We start from the raw sequence: 21,421 nt of genomic DNA on the forward strand, positions 1-21,421 counted from the left end.
CTGCAGGAGTTGGTTTTATAATTCAGTTCATCCTGTATGTTTAGTTTTAGATGCACTCCAGAAACTGAAGAGCCCACCCTTTGCTAAGACAAGTTATCCATTCCATTTAATAACTGTTTTTTTTTTTAATGTGGGCTGGAAAACATCTGTAATGAATGGCTGGTCCTAAACCATACTTGAAATTGCATACTTTTTACTATGCAATTTGTTATGCTGCTGGAGGTGTGTGGGGAAGTTTTCCTGCTTACCTCCAGTAACTTGTTCCTGGTTGCTTCCAACACCTCTTTTAAGTAGTAGGGGGAAGTTGTTTAGTTATAGCTGGATCAGCTTGGATATATTGTAGTAATTAACATAGAATTGCTTGGTTTGGAAGGGATCTTAAAGATCATCTAATTCCAACCCCCTTGCCATGGGCAGGCACACCTCCCACCAGACCAAGTTGCCCATCCAACCTGGCCTTGAACACCTCCAGGGATGGGGCAGTCATCTCATGAGCATGACTGAAATGGCAGTGTATAAGCTTAACACCTCCAGGAGTGTATGGCTCCAGTGTCTGCAAAAGCTGTGAGTACAGATCCTCTGTGAGAGGGAGAATGTGTCCTCCTAGGTGAGACTGCTGTTGCAAATGCTGAGCAGAGGCAGTTATGAAGCTTCTTTGAATGGCAGAGTTCCTGCAGGTCTTATGGTCAGTGGTTTCCTTCACTGAGCATTCAGACTGCTTTGCAATGCTAGATCTTAAAGGATTTGTTTTTCTGTGCCTGTGGCCAGCTGATCACCTCACAACTAGCTGTCCCAGATGAAGACCAACCACCTCCTACTGTTTGTCTGCATCCTTCCTAGGACTGTAAACTCTCCTCAATTACTGTGTGCAAACTTAGCCGAATTAACTCTAATTAATTCTCAGGTGATCGGTTCTGCTGACTTTGTAAACCATTATTATTGCCTATCACGGTACGTGCATGTTGCATATTAATTCTCCCTTCCCCTAGCCTTCTTTCCCAGTTTATTGTGTTGTTTTCAGTAGTTTTGCTAAATCACGTCTCACATCAACTCTGCATGTTACCAAATGAACATTATTATTCCATCTAAAGGCATTTTCATGCTATAACTTTTAAATTTACCAACGAATTCAATGTGTTATGCTTGGAGATTGGATTTTTGTTTCTTTCATTTGACTCGCTCTTCTAGAAATTAAAAATAGAGTGCTAATGCTATGGATTTGTGAGTTGTTACAGTGTAGTCAAACCAATCATATGCAATATTCTACGAATGCAAAAATGATACAAAAGTAACATGGCTAGAGAAATATTTCTTATTCAAGCTAATAGTTTTCACCTTTTTTTTTTTTTTTTTTTTTTTTTTTTGCACTCTAATATCAAAAGATTTAGGATATTGTTTTGGTATATTAAAAATGCTCACAATATGAGGTTTTTATGTAACTCTTGAGAAACCACAAACTATTAACTGAGATATACCAGTTTGATTTTCTAAGCTATTATGGAAGAAGTCCAGTTCCAGTAAAGTATTTTCCTTCAATCTTAAAATGATTTCCAGAAGCCAAATGTCAAGAACAATCCTGAATCAGTATTTATTGAGCACAGCTGGTGATCTATCAAGCAACTACTGCTAGTGTTCAAAGGTAATTGGAACGAGGGATTTGCACTGTTGTGTTAGTGTAAAAAGATGGATCAAGGACCTTTCACCGGTCTTTTTATTTTAAGAAATCCACCTGGTGCTTGCACTGAGCAAAAGGTGCTGTACTTCATCAGAGTAGGAATAATTCAAAAAGCTGTGTAACTGGTACAGTAAGTATGAACTATTTGCAGTACCAAGACTGAATGGCCATGTGTTTTGGCAATTTAATACTGTATCAGGTAATCTTAACACATAGGCTTTCAGCATGATCTGATCAAGTCTTGATGCTTTTATCTTTTTCTGAGAAGGTAGGCTAAGGCCACGGAGAAAGTATAGTGTGAGTATAGTGTGCCCAGGTTTTATAGTATAAAGCCTTTTTTACAGTATAGTGTGCTATCGTTTTATAGAAATAAAAGAATAGAAAACTCTTGTCCAGACTAATGATAGGGTAATGATTCACGGGGGTGACAAGAGTAGACTTTAAAAAAAGATTCCTCTCTTGCCTGTGTAGAGGCAGCTCTGCTTTTCCCATGCCTCTCAGTGTAGTAATGAGGGATGGGGAAGCTGTGGACTGCTCCATGTGGCTGCTAGGTTTTGTTTTCTTGCTCTATCACAGGCTGTCTGTAGCAAAGTGTTTGCATTCCCAGTCACTCCAATTAGAATAAAGTGCATGTATGGGAGAGAGATAATCATTTACGTGCAAATGGAACTGGCCTTGTGTAACGGTACCTGTCTTATACATATACTTTCTTTCAACCGTTGCCACTGAGAATGTCATTTGGACTTGGTGGAAAATAATATTTATTTATAATTTAAAGGTTATGGATTGTATTTTTGTTAAACATGCATAGTCCTTTGGGCCATGTTCAACTTCCAGCATAGAGCATTCAAGACTTGCACTGGTAGGGTGTGATAGAAGTTAAAACTAGGAATGATGCATAGGGATAAAACAGTGTAACCGGGGCAGAGAGGCACCTTAGCACCTTCTATGATTCCGAATCGCACAGGGAAAATCCAGATTCTTGGAAAAAGGTAATAGTTCTGCATTTCTTATCTTCCCTTGCATTACCACTTCATTGTCTTGAAGGAAAACTGACAGAAATCAGTTGGGAGACAGTGGGAGCAGAATGAGAACAGTCAGGGAATTTTCTTCCTTTCTCCCTGTCTTCCCGTCAAACTCATATATCTCCTACTGCAACGGAAAACCATAAATGTTTTGTGTCCAGCTCCAATACACAACCACTGAAACTGATCATATCTAATCAGTACCTTAATGCCTCTGTAGATTCCTGTTTGCTCACTTTCTAAATTAGAAGATGACTTATGTGACCAGACACAAAAGCTGTTGAAGGAAGGCCCTGTGCAGCTTCTTCACTGTCATGTCCATGTGGATGGGTGCTTTATCAGCTCTAACTGATAGGGAGGTGATGATATAGAAATCATCTTCATAGCCATTTTCTGCCACCCTTCCCGTTCCTCTTAGTAAGGCTTGCAATGTTGTAGGTGAAGGGGAATCAGCCTGAATTAATGTGGCTGAAAAAATAGTGGGTTTTCATACTCTATAGGCTTGGTTTCAGTCGTCATCTGAAATTGAGCAAAATATCTCCAGCAAGGAAGTTTAAAAGAAATATGAGGTTGTTGGCAGGACAACATTGCATTGTTACAGTGCAGTAACAGTGATTAAGATGTAAGCAAGAAGGTTTCACACATTCCAGTCGTCCCAGATCGTTTTGGATTTTGTTCTGCCACTGTTATTTACTTTAAATTGCACTGCTCATCCTGACAGAGACTTCTGAGACTGCAATCCCTTCAGGCAGGTGAGCTCTGCTCCTCAGGGCAGAGCCTCTTGACTATGCGCACAAACACATAAATATGGTTTTATTATTCCTGGTCACATCTTCTGTCATTAGTCAAAATCAAATTATTCTAGTTTGAGTGTTAACATGTAACGTGTTTGTAGGCCCCAGACCAGACTGTGTTTGATAATGAACCTGAAAAAGAAAAGGATATAATCTGGGTTTTTGAAGATGAGAAACCCAGCTCCCCCAGTTGCCAGCTTGGCTAGAGGATGTGCTTTATACCTAGGAATTTGGCTCTGTAGGCTTCTATGTGGGTTTCATATTTTCATTCTCCTGTATTCTTCTGTATCTTGATAGGAAAGCTGCTGATAAGAGCTGCAGTGCATGAGGAGCTTGTGATCGTGATTAGAGAATATGTTCGTTCTGTGTCCTTCCTCTGCTCTGTCTGCTGGGAATAGATTGTTTATATTGCTGGAAATAGTTAATGCAGTTAAACTATCTTCCAGCATGCAAACCTATGTCATTCCACTCTGTTAGTGTCCCTTGGCTAAAAATGAATGCTTTGATGTAATTGTATTTGAGTTGCTTTATGATTTATTAAGAGTTCCATTAAAATACCATGGATGTCTGCTTCAGTGAGAGAGTTATGCAATACACAGTAGCAAAGATAGGAACTTTTTTTTTTTTTTTTTTTTTTTTTTTAATTCCCCTTTGTGAAGAAAAAATGAGTTAAATTCAGCTCACTGTACAGGAGTTTGGTTAGGACTTATGGGTTGTGCAGATTGTTATATTTCTTAAACACATTAAAATACTCTTGTTTCACAAAGCACATTAAAATGTTTGCTGTTAATACACAGTAGTATTTTTATAGTCACCCCTCGCAATGTAAACCACTTTCTTAGAACAGCAGTATAAACCGGTGCTCATCTTCAGTGCTGCCAACAGAAAATCAGCATTTCTGCTGCAGTTAGCTCTTCTGTTGTTTCTGTCCCTGAATTAGTGCCCTGACTTAGAGCAGGATGTTTAAATTGTAATGACAAGAAGCTTGTGAATTGATTTAGTTTTTGCACAGTTGATTACACACTCTAATGAATTGATTTTATGCATTAAAAACATATATTAAGGTTTTTTTTCCTTGTATAATGTATTATGAAAAACCCTGGGAATTGTTTTTCTAGCATTTTAACATCTTATTTTGTAAATTATCTCTCCAGGGGGCTTAAGGTTGAGCCTTTTTATTTTCTATGTGTGAGTTTGCATAGAACTATGTGAATTCAGCAGAAGCATTCCTTCAGTCTTCAGATTATGTGTGGGCTTTTAAAAGAAAATCTTTTGTGTGTGTGTGCAATTACTCTAACAAATGTTTGTGACATCCTGTACAAGAAGAAGCAGAAGCAACATGCTGCACAACTGGAGTATATAATGATTAATTAGCAAGACTGTATTTTGAAAAATGGTGAGGTTTTAAGTTCATTTGTAACTATTACTTAAAACTGAGTAGATTGTCCCTAATGAGAAACTTTTTTTTTTTTTTTTAATTAAAGAATAATACTTCTGCATAGCGATTAAGCATAACATTTTTGTAGAAGTTATAAAAAAGAAGCTCAGGTCATGCTTCGCAGATTAGCCTCATACCCAGTGCTATCTGTCTGTGCTTGTCTCCTAATGAGTCCATATTTTGGACGAGATATTAAAGGTACATCCATAGAGAGAGTAAAAGTCATGACCCTATCTTAAAACAAACAAATAAACAAACAAAAACCCACAGAAAAACACAAACAACAAAACAACAAAACACTGACGCCCACACCCCGGAACAGAATAAGTGTCCTAGAAAACGAGTTTCTTTTGTTGCAATGGCTCTCACTTCATGTAACAGCTAGTGTTTTAAACTCTTTTATCTGTGTTTTTGCCTCTCTGTTCATTGTGCTACTCAGATGTAGTTTGTTATTTTGTAAACTCTTTCATTTGAGTTTGTAAAGTAATGTAATATTTCATACTGTTTTTCTATATTTTCTTTTAGATACTTCAAGAAGTGTAAAGGCATCTCCAGAAACAGCTGAAATATTTTTTCAGAAGTTGAGAAATAAATATGAATTCACAATCCTGGTGACCTTAAAACAAGCCCATTTAAATTCAGGGGTTATTCTCTCTATTCATCATTTAGATCACAGGTAAGTACCACTTGCTGTATGCAAGCTGATGAAAGTATATGTATTCATGTAGTCAAAAATTGAACATAAATTATGGGAATATTGTGTAACGGGTCATCTGCAAGTATATATAGTGTATGGGTAAGCATATTGTGAGGATGCATAAAAATTCACAAGTCCAATCTGCCCAGGGAGAGTGAAGCAGCTGTCACTCTTCAAATGTCTTTTGCCACTAAGGGCATGAAAAGCCACTTCTCTCTTGCTGGTCACAGCTGAGCATCTGGTCCTTACAGTTGGTGTGAAGCTGTCACATCTGTAGAGCCACACTGATTTGCAGAGCCTGCCCTTATACATTTGCTTCTTCACCAGTTAGTTTTTAACACTGTGGGTAGAGAAAAAGATCCTCCAGTTATGGGCTTACACCTACAACGAATGGCAGAGCACTTAACTCAGAATGCTGTCAGCCTTAAATAACTAAAGTAAATGACACTGAGCATTTGAGGATTGTTTCTTTGAGAGGATAACAACTGCTAGAGGAATAAGATATTCTTTATATTTCTGTCTGAGTAATGGCTAATAAAAATAACCTCCCTATGATTCTGTGACAGAGTAAAAAGGAGTTTTAAAATGTGTGCTTTCTAAGCAGTCATCAGTACCAACAACAGACATCTGCTTTAGGTTCACAGTTCTTTTCATTTTTTTTTCCTATGTATAATCCCACTAATTCTTTCTTATCAGTCTCACTGTAATGTAGAAAAAATATAAGGTAAAGATGGATGTTCAAGCAAAGCAAAATACCTGTTGCTTTTACAAAAGTGTGCAAGTTTTCATTAGCAGGTGTGGCATCAATTATTTAGTGCTGGAAGGTGGTCCAATTGTATTCTATTTCCCAGAGGCCCCATTTTCTGCAAATCACCTGTTTATAAAAAAAGGGAGGAGGGAGTGGTAGAAATAAAAAGGAAAATACTCCTAAGGGTCATTATGCCGAGCTTATAAAAACATCTTTAATATTACAAGGGGCTGTTTGAATACCTCCTGCATGATGTTTTTTGATGTTATATCAAAATGCCAAGTGGCTTCTCTATTAGTTGTTACCTATGTGTCATCTGCAAGAGTGAGCAGTGTGCAATGGGCAGAACTGGGCAGCTGTGAATAGTGAGTTTCTAATTCAGATTGTACCACCATAGGTGGAAATCTTCCCAGATGGACAAGTTTATTCTGGCACAAATTAGGAAGCCAGTCTGCAGGGCCAGCTGTGCCCTAACTAAGCTTGTTTCTACATTTATAGGAAGAGCGTGGGTTGGTTGTGCTGCTGAAAGGACCAACACAACTAGAGTTGAAATTCCAAAATGAGAGATGAAACTTTTATGTGTCAAAATGGCCACAGAGGTGGGAAATGATTTTGCCCATGTGAAACTCTAGATGAATTTGGAAAAGCGAGTAACAATTGTCCTTCTGAGAGGAAGCAAGTGACTTTTAGCTGTGACTGGTACTCAGTGTTGTTGATGAGTTATGGATTCAGATTGTCACCCAGAAAATGCATGTTGCTATAAGGAAAATTCTTGCCTTTTATTTGTTGTAGTTTATGGGCCCCAAACTGGTGACTGGTGGCTCTGTGTGCCTGGACAGGGGTAAAAGACCGTGTACATGTTCCACCACTCAGATTTCATTCTATCATATCAACAAAAGGGGACTTTGTTTCTGCCATTCTTCTTCTTTAGTGTGCTCCAGGAGTAGTGAGAAATTGCTTCTGGTGTTAAACCAGATCTCAAGTGCAACAAGGGAAGATTTCAGTTCACAGTGTACTGGATGAGAGATTTTTGGTCTGTGTTTTGGGACAGGCAAAGGTCAGTCCTCAATGACTGCAGGCAAGCTGCCCTGCTCTTCCTAAAGGAGCTGCAGAGGTGGGCAAAGAGATGTGAAGCTCTCAGAGTTGGGGAAAGAGAATAACCATGACCTGTCGGAAAGGAAGCAATGATTGCTATGAAACCTTTCCTGCCCGCAGGAATGGCATGAAGAAAGAGAAGATTGAAAAAATGTGTAGTGTATAACTGAGCCAAACTTGATGTTCACTTGGAGGGTGGCCAACTGGGAGAAAACTGTGCTACTTCACAAACACAAAGATTGTGATAGTAAAGTACAAAAAATGTGTAATGAACTTTTATCAAGTTGAAGAAGAATTTGAGGTATTGTTTGAGAAAATTAGTCCTTTAAGTGAGTAAGAGTGGACAAATAGATCCACCACTGGTCTTATGGGAATAAGAACACACTAAATTGCTTCTATCCATCCATAGCAAAGAAAAGTAAAGGTTTAAGCTGTGCTGACATGTAGGTCACATGGCCACAAAACATAATGCTTCTTATCTGATTTGCATCTTGTTCAACCATGTCATCTGCTTATAACCATATAAAATATGGTTATAAAAGGCTAACAAGCAGGACTCTGAAAATCTAATTATTTTATACTGGCATATTTTTAGGGATGGGTGATTAGATCTTTTTATGATATATTGACAACATACTTTTTCATGAAATTTCTCTCAACCCTTCAATACTTTCAGGTTTTGCTGTTACGTTTCTGTCTTTTCCTTCTGTTTATTTGCATCTCAGGACTTTAAATGTCTAAGCGCAATGAAAGGCAAAACATTTTTCAAGGTTTCTGGCTGAAATAAGGTCTGCACTATGTGTAGATATTTTAACTGCATATGTATTGCTGGGCATTTTTGAGGCCCTTTTGCTCTTAACTATGGAAACGTTTAGTACCCTGATTCTAATGTTGTTACATCATCATGAAAAGTGATGATATTAGTTCATGCCTTGCTGAAAAAAAAATCTCCTGTCACCACTGTAGCCAGTGTGCCTTCTCTATCTTGTTGCATCTTAAGTGATACCTAGTGCGTGTATACAGAAGGTATACAAGGATGTATGCTTTATTTGTTTTTGGGGTCTCCTTATAAGCCTTTGGATAAAAACCTTCTAGATTATTTAGGCCAGTAGAATCACTCATCAGGTCAACTTTGGGTGAAGTAGATAAATAAAAAATCTACATGTGAATATTTCATCACTTTCTTTGGGAGAATATCAGGTAATCTAGTGAAAAAGAAACTTGAATCTCTTTTAAAAAATGCTAGGCCTAATCTAATGCCTATTGCAATCAGGGAAAACATTTGCCTCCAGCAGATTAATATTAGTCTCAATGAGAGTATTACCAGAAAGAACTTGTGGCTATTGTGCCCTTGTGCCCTTAAGCTTTTAATAAACATTTTCCAATCTGGTCTGTATCCTACATCTAAAGGATGTACAGAATATGTATTGTCTGTGTGTCATAATAGTGTTTGCTTCATTTAATTGTACTGACCTGGCAGTTGGCTTAGTTTGGTGTTGATAATACTGGAATTAGGCTATCATCTCGGAGTCCCTTGGAGTATCTCTTAAGGCTTTCATTTTATTTTATGATGAATGACAATGATGATAGGGGAATGTAGGAGTTGAAAGAAAGCACTTATGTGCTTTACATTAGCTAACTGTTTCTTCAGTGCCAGATTTCCATCTCAGATATTGCCCATTTCTGATGAGGGACTTGCCTGTAACAAGGCTTTAATTTTTATACAACTTTTTGTGAGCTCTCTCTGTCACAACAGTCATTACGTTACAATGCTGGAAGAAGAAATAGCAACACAAAACTGCTACTCCACTCCATTGCATCAGCTTTAGTCTTGTGTAGTTCCTCTGAAGTCAAAAAAAAGTTGTGCTGGTTGTCCCATAACTGCTGCGTTATGGGACAGTCATACCTGGCTATATTCTTAATTTACAAGAGTCAGTGCTAGCTCTTACTTTTCTGCCAAGAGGGAATTGTGGTGAGAAAGGCTGGAGACAACAATAACTGATGGATATAATCAGTCATCACACAAGTAGGTTTTCTTATGTTTTATTTTACACAGTTTTCATAACACCTGATAGTTCTAATTTCTAGGGTAAAAGAAAAAAAATGTTTGCTTAAAACTTGGAATAAAGTATGTCCATTTAATATTCAGTGGCTTCAGAAATATTTTACATGCTTTAGAAAACAGTAAAAAACTCATCCTCTGTTTGCATGGGTCTAGGCACTTCAGTGCACATATGCTAATTTAGAGAAATTGAGGACAAATTACTGTTGCAAATTAAAGTTACTTTTTAGATTTCATAATGTTCTTTAAAGTAACGCACCTGAGATAATTTACCTGATTCAGTCTGTTTTGCCTAGTTTTCTATTGGTTTTGGTTCCGTTTTGCTGGTTCCCTTTTGAAGTACGTAAAAAATAAGTACTTCCACTGAGTTATGGTCACTCAGATACTTAAGCCTTTGACTTTCAAGAGGTTGATAGGATCACCCTCCTGAAGCTTTCCCTCTAACTTCATGTGGTGAATGCTGTTTCTGGGGTATCAGATAGATGCAGGAGTTCTCTATATAAATTGGGTGAGGCTTGGGTGTTTGAGTGGGGCTGGACTGTTGCTGCCACCACAAACAGTAGTTCTCTAAAGGATTTTCTACAGACACAGTCATCTTGTTCTACTTTATTAAGTGCTCTTATTTTTTATTTTCCTAGTTGAATATCAAGCCTGTCTTTCTGCTTTTATTATCATTATGTTCTCTCTAATATTTAATGTATTCAAATCTTTCTAAACTGTTCTCAGAGTGAAAGAATTTGAAACTTTATCTTAACTATTAATTTTTAATTTTTAATTTGCTCACATTCTTCCACAAAGATAGCTTTATTTCTCCACTGTTCACAGCAAGTAAAGGGTTCAGGTGGTGGTATGTTTTGGGTGCAGCTTGGAAATTAAAGTTTCAAGAAAATTTGTATGGTGTCAGTGAATCCAAATGTGGTGGTTTTACCCAGCTGGGCAGCTGAGCTCCACCATAATCGTTCTCTCACTCCTTCTCCTCAAAGGGAAAGGGGGAGAAAATACAATGAAAAGGGCTCCTCAATGGGCTGCAGCGTGGAGATCTGCTCCATGTGGGACCCATGGGCTGCAAGGGGACAGCCTGCTCCACCAGGGGCCTCTCCACAGGCCACAGGGGAACTGCTGCTGCATGCCTGGAGCACCTCCTGCCCTCCTGCTTCACTGACCTGTGAGGCTGCAGGGCTGCTTCTCACTCCTGGCTCTCCCAGCTGCTGTTTCACAGCATTTCTTTTTCTTAATCGTTCTTAAATCTGCTCTCACGGAGGCACAAACAACATCACTTATTGGCTTGGCTCTGGCCAGCAGCAGGGCCCTTATAGAACATGGGGCAGCTTCTGGATTCCTCTCACAGAAGCTACCCCTGCAGCCCCCCCCTCCCAAAACCTTGACACTTAAACCCAATGTACCAAATTGCACATCCATGATTGTTCAGCTGAGTTTCAGGCAGCTAAAGACATATGTCTGGGCACATTTGTGTACGGCATATATCTGAAAGATAGAAGTTATGAATGTTCACTTGACTTGAGAAGATCACCTTGAATACATAGAGTGCCCTGCGTAAATGGATTGTACTTACCAATAACAGGGTAAATATTTTGAAAGCTGTTAATGCCTGAAGTCTGAGTGGAAGTACTGTTAAACACTGATTGCTGTGTGCTTGCTTTCAGCCTTCAGTTTAAGCTCTATGAGCCTCCTCACTTCACTTCTGAATTCATCTCAGCTTCTTCTTGATGAAAGAATCAGCAGAGAGATAACTTTAATCTGTGACAGGGCTTTAATGTATGTTAGACCTCTCTATTCCATCGTATATTTTCATTTAATTGGCAACAGTGGAGCAATGTAATAAGGCTTTTTCCTCCCTTCATGGTTAGATGCCTTTACACAACTGATGTTATATCCAAATCTCTTGAGGTACTGCATATTAGGGCCCCTAAAGGATTAAATCATTGGATTGGAGTTTAACCATTATTTCCTTCAGTTAGTGTTTTTGTAACCTAAAACAAAGCACCAAAATCAGTAGGATATTGTGGACAGGCATTTCCTAAACTTAATTGTATTTCTCTACTATTTTATTCGATTTCTGCCTTATATAGCATTTATTTTCACAGCTATCGGTGTCTAGTGATTATCTGCCATCAAATGTGCTACACTGTACGGTAGTGTTAGACCTCTTTCAGTACCTTATTGTGACAATTATCTGTGACAATTTCTCTCTGTTATGGATTTACGAGGTAGGTTGCCAGAGGTGAACTCCTGATACATGAATTTTGCTGCATCATTTGACCATCTTACTAGAATAGTTCTGGAACTGTATGTTCCCTGCCTTTGATGTACGAGTGTCTGTATTTCTGGATCACAGTATTAAGTCTCTTTCTGACATCAAAAAAAAACATGCTGTAAACACATTACACTGAGTAAAACTTTCAATGTTCACCACTTAAACCAATACCGTAGATCTACATTGGTTTTGTTTAGGGATGCTTTGTCCTTCCCCATCAATAACTTGCAGAATAGACATTAAGTAAGACATTAGGTAACATGAGATTCAGTTTCAAACATTAAAGCTGTGTGTGGCTATTCCTTGCACCAAAAGAAGTACTATTTTATTTCTGCTTTTTAAATTCTGTGCTGAAATACTAGTTTTTGCTGGAAGCATAAAAGGTTGTATTATTCTTTTTTTGTTGTTGTTTTTTGGTAGTAAATCTTAGTTGCTGTTTCTTACTATTCTGATAATAATTGCAAACCCTTTCAAATCTGTTAATAACAATCAATGTCTTTTGAATTGACTTCTTCTAGTGATGTAAAACTCCTCTAGTGTCAGTCTTCTTTTCTTTTGATGAAGTTTTCATGTTTCATCAAAGGTGTCAGAAGAAGGTATTTCTTTTGTTCATTCTATATTATAGTGCTCAAGAAGATTCTGAGGGATAAGAGATTCCTTATGTAGCTAGGGAGAGTTTGCCCAGATTCTTTTCTCTTCCCCAAAGAGATAGATTCCATATTTCTTTTTGTTTGGGAGATTAACTTCTATCCTTTAGTGGATGGCTGGATGGAAATATCTGTAAAGCAGTTGTTTCGTGTTATACAGAGTTCCATACAAAATTGGGAAAGGCCTGTTTCTTTAAGTGTTGGTTACAAGGGATGTTACTGAATTGATTGATGCCTTGTCACCATTATCTTTTTTTTTTTTTTTTTTTTTTTTCTTCAGTACAGCTTATACTTTCTGTCAGGAAAAAAAAAAAAAGGGAAAAGTAGTGATTAGCTTGTGAATTCTTCTAAGTAGTGAATGAACCCACCTTAAAACACACCTTCCTGTAACTTTTATCACATCAAGTGAGGTCAGCCTGTCTGCTGATGTAAATCATTACAGTGCCAACAAATCCAGTCTAATTTGGTGAGAACTTGTTACAAAATGCTCAGATGAGCCTGAATCCAGTAGTTTGAATTCAGATTAGTGACACATCTACTTGAATAAGAGACAAAAGATTTGTCTCTGCCTATGACACTGAAAACACCACTGAAACAGTTGAAATGTGAGTTTTGACAGATATCATCATTCTTTTGCTGTTGTTTGAAAGAGTTTCTATTAACAAATAAAAAACAAAGAAATTTGTATTCTGTCAGCGTAGGAATGGGGAGGAGTTAGGTTGAAACTGGCTTTTGCTTTTAGTAGTATGTATTGGAAATTTGTTTATTGTTTTCACAGTCTTCTCACTGTCAATGGAGAAAGGGAGTGAGAGGGATGGTTTGTTCCATTTTGATCTGAAAGAGTTTCTTCCCTCCTTGGTTTCTGTTAGGAAAGGAAGCTTCAGAAAGGCAAGGTTAACATTAATATGTGATAGTGAAAACAGAATGGGAAGTAGTATATTGATAAGTGGGGTAATCGAGGTAGATGGGAGGAATGAGAGCAATTACTCAAAGCCAAGAATTCTGTTTTAAAAAGTAGTTCCTATTTTGGCATTTGCTTTGATTCATATTCACAACTCAAACACTGACAGCACAGACAATGTGCTGTAACACCAGCTCTTAATTTTTGTGAAGCCAAGCCAGCAGTTTCTGGTAGAATAGCTCCTCTCAGTCCTTTGTGGAGCTCGCTGTGACCTCAGACCCCTGCTTCTAGCTTCTGCTTAGTTCTGCAAGTGCTGCAGGGACCCTCCCAAGGTGCACTGGCTTGTCATTGGCATTAGAGAGTCCATGATATTTTGCCCCTGTGTTGACTTCTTGGATCATAGCACTAATCTGAGCAAAAGCTATGCAGACCTTTTAAGTGGTGAAGGCAAGATTTTGTCTCCCTTCTTTAGGGGCATAGTGAGTTTGACATTCGGGAGTGGGCAGAAATACCTCTCAGATGAGAGACAAGTTCTTACCTTCAAAGCCAGCAAAGGCTTCCATATCACAGCAGCCCCACTGAAGTCAGATAAGGCACTGCAGTGTGCTGATAGAAACAAGATCTCATTGACGTGTATTTAGGTAGGTGCAGGCACTGAGGCAGCAGGGGTGAAAAGGGCTTGAGCAGCCTCACTTGCATTTGTTTCTTTCTGTCCAGAGAAGTGTTGTCCGTAGCCAGGAGTGTTTGTGCAGATGAGAGTGTGTGAATGCTGTCTCTGATCTTCCAGTCTTTGGTCTCCTGTCTGATTTCACATGTAACCTCCCAGTGTAGAGTGTGTTCTTCAGTGCAAATCCCAGCATGGGGCTTGGTCTCCCCTACATTTGAGGAATGCATCTCCCTGCTACCCAGCTGTTCCCTATAGCTGTCCAGCACAACAATGTAGTACCCAGGACCTATGCCCCCAGGGCATGGGGTTGTTATGACCCTAGTGCAGCACCCAGCACTGGCTGCTGGAGCACTGGCCTGATACTGTCCATTCTGTGTAACTGTTGGCATCCTACTTGGCATGCTTTTGTCTTCTGCAATTATCAACTTTAAAGACAGTGCCAGGGCATGTTTTGTGGAACAGTGTTGGCCAGGGACTATTCCCAAATGACAAAATAGAAAAAAAAACCACACTATTTCAAGCAAAAAATAGGAGAGTGCCCATAAGGATGCGTACTGTGTTAGAGCACCACTGTTGATAGTTTTCTTCAGGGCCAAGGAACAGGCTTTGCTGGGTCTATTTATTAGTATAACTGTAGAGCTTGAGATCAATTTACTAAGGTTAGGTTGTTGTACCTTATTCTGATGTATGGAATGAAATAGCCTTACCAGGTCAACCTGGGAGACTGGTTTTACTGTCCAGCTGTTTGTGTGCTCCATTTGGATATGGGAAATAACCTCTTCTGATCTGGGCCTGTCTTCACTTGGGATCTCTGCTTTCAAATATGTCATAACTGTGGCATTGTAGAGCATTTCAGGAAATTTTCCAGAGAGCCTGAGATTAGCTCTCTCTTGTAACGTGGATTTAATCCTGGACCCCACAAACCTTTCTACTAAAACATTTGTAACAAAATATTTGGTTTTAATGGATCTTTTTTTTTTTTTTTTTTGAATAAAAATAACAGAAAACAGAAATTTCTTGTCCAGCTGCTAAAATGTATTCAGCAAATAAAAGGTACAGAAACTACATTGGCGTCTTTCCTGCTTGCAGTTCATTTGCATTAAGTGCTGCAAAATTATCCAGAAAAAGCGAAGACCAGTTTTTTTACTTATTGTTCTTTGGCTAAACTGCCGGTTTTGTCTCATGACTAGGTAGAGCTCTAGATAGGTAAAAGGGCAAAAACAGTAATGTCAAACAGTAATATAAGTGAGAGATGGGGAGTATATTTTACAGCTCTAGTGTGGGTGACACTTGGTATTTACGGTTCATCTGAGGATATTTTGGTGTGGTATTGTTCTAAGGGATGCATCAAGCAGTAAAAACTCCTAGTTAATATTTTAGAGCACTTGGAAGTATTAACTTCCAAATAGAAAAATGTGTCGCATGCTCCTAAATGCCCAGTTGCCACACCATGGAAAAGAACAAATAATGCATTGCTGAATGTGGTGGCTGTTCATGGATTGCTTTTACAACTTCATAATCTACAGCCAGTGGAATTACTTAATGCTGTTTTAACCATAGTTTGCAATGGATTGGATCTACTGAGTAGGATCTTTTGTTTGTTTATGTAATTATACATAGCTGATGAACCAGAACTTTTTTATCAAAGATCTTGAAATAATTATTTTCATAATTAATGGAAAAATGGATTTTATGTATGTATTACTCTTTAATTTTATTAGTTTTCCTTTTCTTCTTAGTGTAAATCAAAAAGCCATGAAAAATTGTTTTAACACTATATCCGTAACTGTGAGAATTAAAAGTTGTAAAAAAAAACAAAAGCAAAAAAAAACACAAACCAAGCCAAAAAAAAAACACAACAAAATAAAAACCCACAACAAAATACCCTGTAATACCTGTAATAAATTCATAAACAACAGACAACGATAGCCTTTAGCTTCTAAAATATTTGTCTAGATGCTCTGAACTGAAGTGGTTTTTTATTAATTGCCTGGAGTAAGAGTGGGCAGATGCAGTGTGCATGTGCTGTGTGAGTCAGGATGCCAAACAGGGGAGTGAGCCATCAAAGACCTGGAGCTACCAACATTGCCCATCAGCTAGAAGGGACATTCCTCCCTCTTCTCAAGGACTGATACTATGTACCCCATACACCCTGTTGTTTCACATCCTAAATCTCCAGGTTTTGGCTGCACAGTCTGACTTGTACTTCCTCAGCCTGCCCCAGTGCTGCTGTGCTACAGTTTGAAGAGACCCATGCAGTCTCCTGCAGACCACATGCCCTTCACCGGGGAGGGCTGGGGCATCTCTGTGCTCAAAGAGATCTACTCACGAACTGTGGTGTTGGGATCTGCACACAGCAGTTATGACAGATCAGTGCAGGGCAGCCAAGAAAGCATCACTGTTTTCTTTCTCAGCTTTCTCTGGGGTATTTGAGACAAATTTCTTCCTCTTATGAAAATAGGCTCAACCTTAGTTGGTACATAAGGGATTGCTGTCTGGCAGGTTTCCACACAGACTGGCTGGTCTTACTGTGTTCCTGGCTGGTGCCTTTGAAATGATTGTGCATGCACAGAGTGACGTGCAGAGTTGTAACAACCTTTTTCAGGTTAGCATTTTCTTCTTTGTATGTCAGACATAGTAACCCTAAGCACGTATCACCCCCCTGCTAAATTAAATCCGTTTGACCTGAAGTGTGTGTGGTTTTGGGGGGGTTAACATTAAATAGGCTGGTATTGATCAAACAACCACAGAGATTGTGGGCAATAGTGAAGGGAGAAGCAGGTTCTCCTGCTGTATGGTGTTTATCACTGTGGTTTATTTTTTTTACTCAAGGAGCTGTTTGCCTTTCCCAATGTGGAAGGACACCTTGGAGCTATTGGGAGAAGCAGAAGCGACATTAGCATGATGAAGTTTTTGGCTGATGCTCTCCCTAAGATAAGTGGGCTGGGCTGGTGTAGGCAAAGAACCAGTGATTCAGCTGATGGGGTTCCCCTAAATCTTTTCTGTAATGAGGTTCTTAGGAAAAGCCTGCAGTATGATGCAGTTATTGTTTCCTTGGGAAGTAAGTCCTTTAGGAAACTAGGCTGCATTCTATGCTGTGAAGTCTGCTAAACGGAGCCAGATCTATTTAAGACCCAGCAGTTAAACAAATACAGAAAAGTGGAATATCAAGCACAATATTTTGCAAGATAAATAAATAAATAAAATAGTGAAGTGAAAATGATTAACATTCAGTTCCCTGTGTTTCTGTGTCATGATGTTAGTTCAAGCTGAAGGGAATATTGTTTTGGCTGTCATTGCATTTGCTTTTCTAATTGTGTTTTCCTGCTGCTTCTACAGATTATTAGTAACCATAAATTATAATTCTCCTAATGGCTATTATTTTCTTTTTCATTTTGATGCACATATTATCTAACTATCATCAAGCCTTCATAAGGTAGAGGTATTTGTTACAGTTTACCAAATGGAAGAACAAAAGAGATTGCCTGTGGATCTCAAAACACTGAGTTGATCACAGAATTTTTGCACAGCTTTGTATAGGAAGTTTTCTTTGCTGTTGCAGTAGCATAGGAGGTTAACATCATCACTCAGCAATTCTTTCTCAATTCCTGAAATTTTACAGCAATGTCTGTTTTATTGGGAAATTTGTGTTTCCTTCTCAGGGATCTCATCGTCTCGTCTGTGTAAGGGACAACACAAATGTTCATTTTACACCTTTGGTACCGAATGTATCTCTGCTTTGTTACCTTCCTGCCTGCACTTCTGTGTGCTGGGATCACTTAGCCATTGACTTAGAAGAGAGTAGGAGTTAGCTGTTGGCTGTACCAGGAGATAACGTTTCTACATATTCATGCCTTTTTTGTTTCCAAATTATACCTCCAGCTGGGTGGAGACATTTAAAATTGCCTGGAGGAGTCCAGTTCCATAACCTTCCCCTTCTTTGTTAGGTTGAGATTGACCTTATTGTTATCCTTGAAGCTTGAGTCATGAAGGAGGTTATTAAGTTGACTGATGCCCTGCCACTATTGCCCTTTTTTTTTTTTTTCCATCCAGACTTTCAATTAGCTTATACTTCTTGTCAATACAAATTTTTTGGGGGGCCATGAGGTAAATGTTTGTAGATTATAAAATTTACTGCTGACTTTAGTTAACTGCTATGTTAATATTGGGGGTGTAGTTAAAATTACGCTTTGCCAGTTTTGTGCTGTTGCTAGGCATATTTCACTGGGAAAATATCCTGAAGGAAGGAGAGATGTGCAGTGAGCCCAACCTCCTCCTAGGGATGATGATTATACAAGATGGTTTTGATTTGGTCTCCTCATATCCTCTTTTGAAAACTAAAATTTTCTCATCTGTTCTTTAATATGGATGGCCAGTTAAAAGAAACTATGCTGTAATCCACATGCACACACATATTAACAAATCATTGCCATGCCTGTCTGCTGAAGTAGTGGCAAAAATATGCAAAAATTAATTGCCCATTCTCCTTCTTTTTCTGAATCTTACTACATATGTTTATTTTTGTTATTCTTTAGCTATTGGTTGCATATACGCATTAGAGAATCTTCATTGCTGTTTTTCTTTTTTCCTCTTGTTTTAAAAGTATGTTAGGGGAGGACTGTAAAATGACAAAGTTAGTATTCAGAAATGATTTGTCAAACTTGTTCCCACAAGAGGTCCAATGTATAAGAAATAGGCCTGACTACATAGAGAGTTTGCTTATATAGTGCTCTTTAAATAGATCTGCAGCAGTCTCAGCAGCAAAGCAAGTGTTCACAGTCTGCAAATCTGGCATATGAGACACTTTGGGGAAACGCAATGCTGTGTTTTTTTTTTAACTCTGTGCATACATTTACTTACACACATATACATGCATACACAACACAAATACATACATATTTAACAATGTCTGTGCATATATTCATTTTTAAAAGTTAGCACTTCTTGACTCTGAATTTCTTTTGAGAAATTTCATTATGAAGAATGAAGAGATGTTAACGATGTATCCAAAAGCAAACAAAGCAGTGTCCTGTCTCAATTCTTGCTTACTTCTCTGGTTGGTAATGGCTAATAATGTCCTATCACAGAACTTGGTGTTGTTTTTTGTGTATTCATGTCTTCAGGGTATCCTTACCGTGCTTTCAGGATATAATGCAGTTATTCAGAATAGGATAATTATATTTCCAATCAGGTCATGCTATGTAAAGTAGCATTGCTAGAAGAAAAAATATTTAGCTTGGCATCTTTCTACTTGCATGAAAGATAGAACCTGCTCTTATGTATTATTGAGGAGGATTCAGTGCGAACCCGTAAAATGTCTCCTTTCATCTTTCTATCTCTTCTCTGTCTTTCTCCCTCTTTTAAATAGTTTCTGCATGATACTGAGAAGTTATGTGATGTAAAATGTTATTGTGCTGCTAAGAATGGTTCACGATGATGCATTTATGGTACAGGTACCTGGAACTGGAAAGCAGTGGTCATCGAAATGAAATCAGGTTGCATTATCGCTCAGGCAGTCATCGCTCCCACACAGAAGTATTCCCTTACATCCTGGCAGATGATAAGTGGCACAGGCTTTCCTTAGCAATCAGTGCTTCTCACTTGATTTTACATGTGGACTGCAATAAGTAAGTAACGAGTGTTATTTTGTAAGTTGTCACTTCTGGAACATTCTAGCTTTCAGTAAATGAAATGATAACTTGGGACTTTTTTTTTTTTTTTTTTTTTTTTTTCAGAATTTATGAAAGAGTTGTGGAGAAACCCTTCATGGACTTACCTTTGGGTACAACATTTTGGCTAGGACAGAGGAATAATGCACATGGTTATTTTAAGGTATGCATTCCCTGAAAGGAAAAAAAAAAAAAAAAAAAGAGAGAGAACTTAGATAAAAATGGATTCAGTTCTGCTTCCTTGAAGCAGATAAAATAGTGTAAATACTCTGTGATATGAATAGTATTTCAGGTGAGACTTGTGATATGGTTCAGTTGAGATTAATTGATTTACTGGCACACAGGCATGCAGGTGGGATATGACAGTATGTTTGCCATGCTACTTCTCTAGGCGGGCTTGAGTGCTACACAAAAAGGTATACCTTGTAGACCAGAGATGAGAAGGAGTTTTACTTGTGGCTGGTCATCTGCTGGAAAGACTCAGCAGAAGTAAAGCTGCATTGATCAAATTGTCATCAGGTTTGTCAGTTTGTTTTAGTAGGTTAAAAACAAGTTTCTGTACAGTATGAATTCATACTGTGTCCAGTTCTGGGCTCCCCAGTACAAGAAAGACATGGAGCTACTGGAGAGAGTCCAGCAAAGGGCCAGAAAGATGATGAAGAGACTGGAGCATCTCTCCTGTGAAGAGAGGGTGAGAGAGCTGGGACTGTTCAGCCTGGAGAAGAGGAGGCTTAGGGAGGGACCTCATCAAAGTGTACAAACATCTGATGGTTGGAGGGAGGAGATGAAGATGAAGGATCCAGACACTTCTCAGTAGTGCCCAATGACAGGCCAAGAAGCAATGGACAAAAACTGAAAAATCTGAAATTCCATCTGAACATAAGAAAACACTTGTAACAAGAAGGTAGTCAGAGTGAGTCCACGATGGAGGTATTCAAAAGCTGCTTGCACATGTTCCTGGGCAGCCTGCTATAGGTAGCCCTGCATGAGCCATGGTGTTGGTTATCTCAAGAAGTTCCTCCTGACCTCAGCCATTGTGTGGTTCTGCAGTTTTAACACAGTTTTTAGTGCCATGGTGTGTTGTAAAACAGTTTAAGACAGGAAAAGGTAAATGGCCAAGAGAAACGGAATTCCAGGAAATTTATATTCATGTTATTGTCTGTTTCATAACTGTGTATTTTTTGTCAGAGAACACTAAGGTCTAGGGAACTCCAATCTCTTCGAGATTTAGGTTTCACCACAATATCCTCTAGGTTCAGAAATAAGTGAGATGACAACCATTAATGAAGAGAATGCCTTTTCCCTCAGAGGAAAAATACTTGATCATGTTTTTTTGCTTACTCTTTCTCCATTTTTCTATATACATATATATACACATATTAATATATACATATATATCAACCACCTGGTGTATAGGAAGATTGAAGAAGTGAATGCTGTGTTTCCACTGGAGTGTAAATTTTGATTCCTCTGTGTCCATTAGGTAGCATTCATTGGTCGCAGACACTTTCTGTCATTTGGCTTTAGTCCTCTTGGAAACTGCTTTAGCAAATGATGGCATCCCTGTGGAATACTGCAGTCCCATTTCCCTCCCTGTGGGAATCTTTTTACTTGAGTTGCAAAGTGGAATTGATAATGTTGGTCACAGACCTAATCACTTTGTTAAATATGGCCTGCTATATCTTTTCTTTTTTTTTTTTTTCCCCATCATGAAACACTCTGACTTGA

General features: G+C 38.5%; 1 protein-coding gene across 1 annotated transcript in view; it reads left to right on the forward strand.

The window, feature by feature from the left end:
- Nucleotides 1-21,421, forward strand: part of NELL2 (neural EGFL like 2) — a gene marked incomplete at both ends in the record, with an annotated part of 149,025 nt that overhangs the window by 16,089 nt on the left and 111,515 nt on the right. Inside the window, 3 exons of the mRNA XM_084286757.1 lie at nucleotides 5,458-5,608; nucleotides 19,478-19,651; nucleotides 19,760-19,856. Of these exons, the coding sequence (XP_084142883.1) occupies nucleotides 5,458-5,608; nucleotides 19,478-19,651; nucleotides 19,760-19,856 (422 nt within the window). The remainder of the gene's footprint in view (nucleotides 1-5,457; nucleotides 5,609-19,477; nucleotides 19,652-19,759; nucleotides 19,857-21,421) is intronic.

Source organism: Netta rufina (assembly GCF_964035555.1).
Source record: "Netta rufina genome assembly, chromosome: 1".
NCBI lineage: Eukaryota > Metazoa > Chordata > Aves > Anseriformes > Anatidae > Netta > Netta rufina.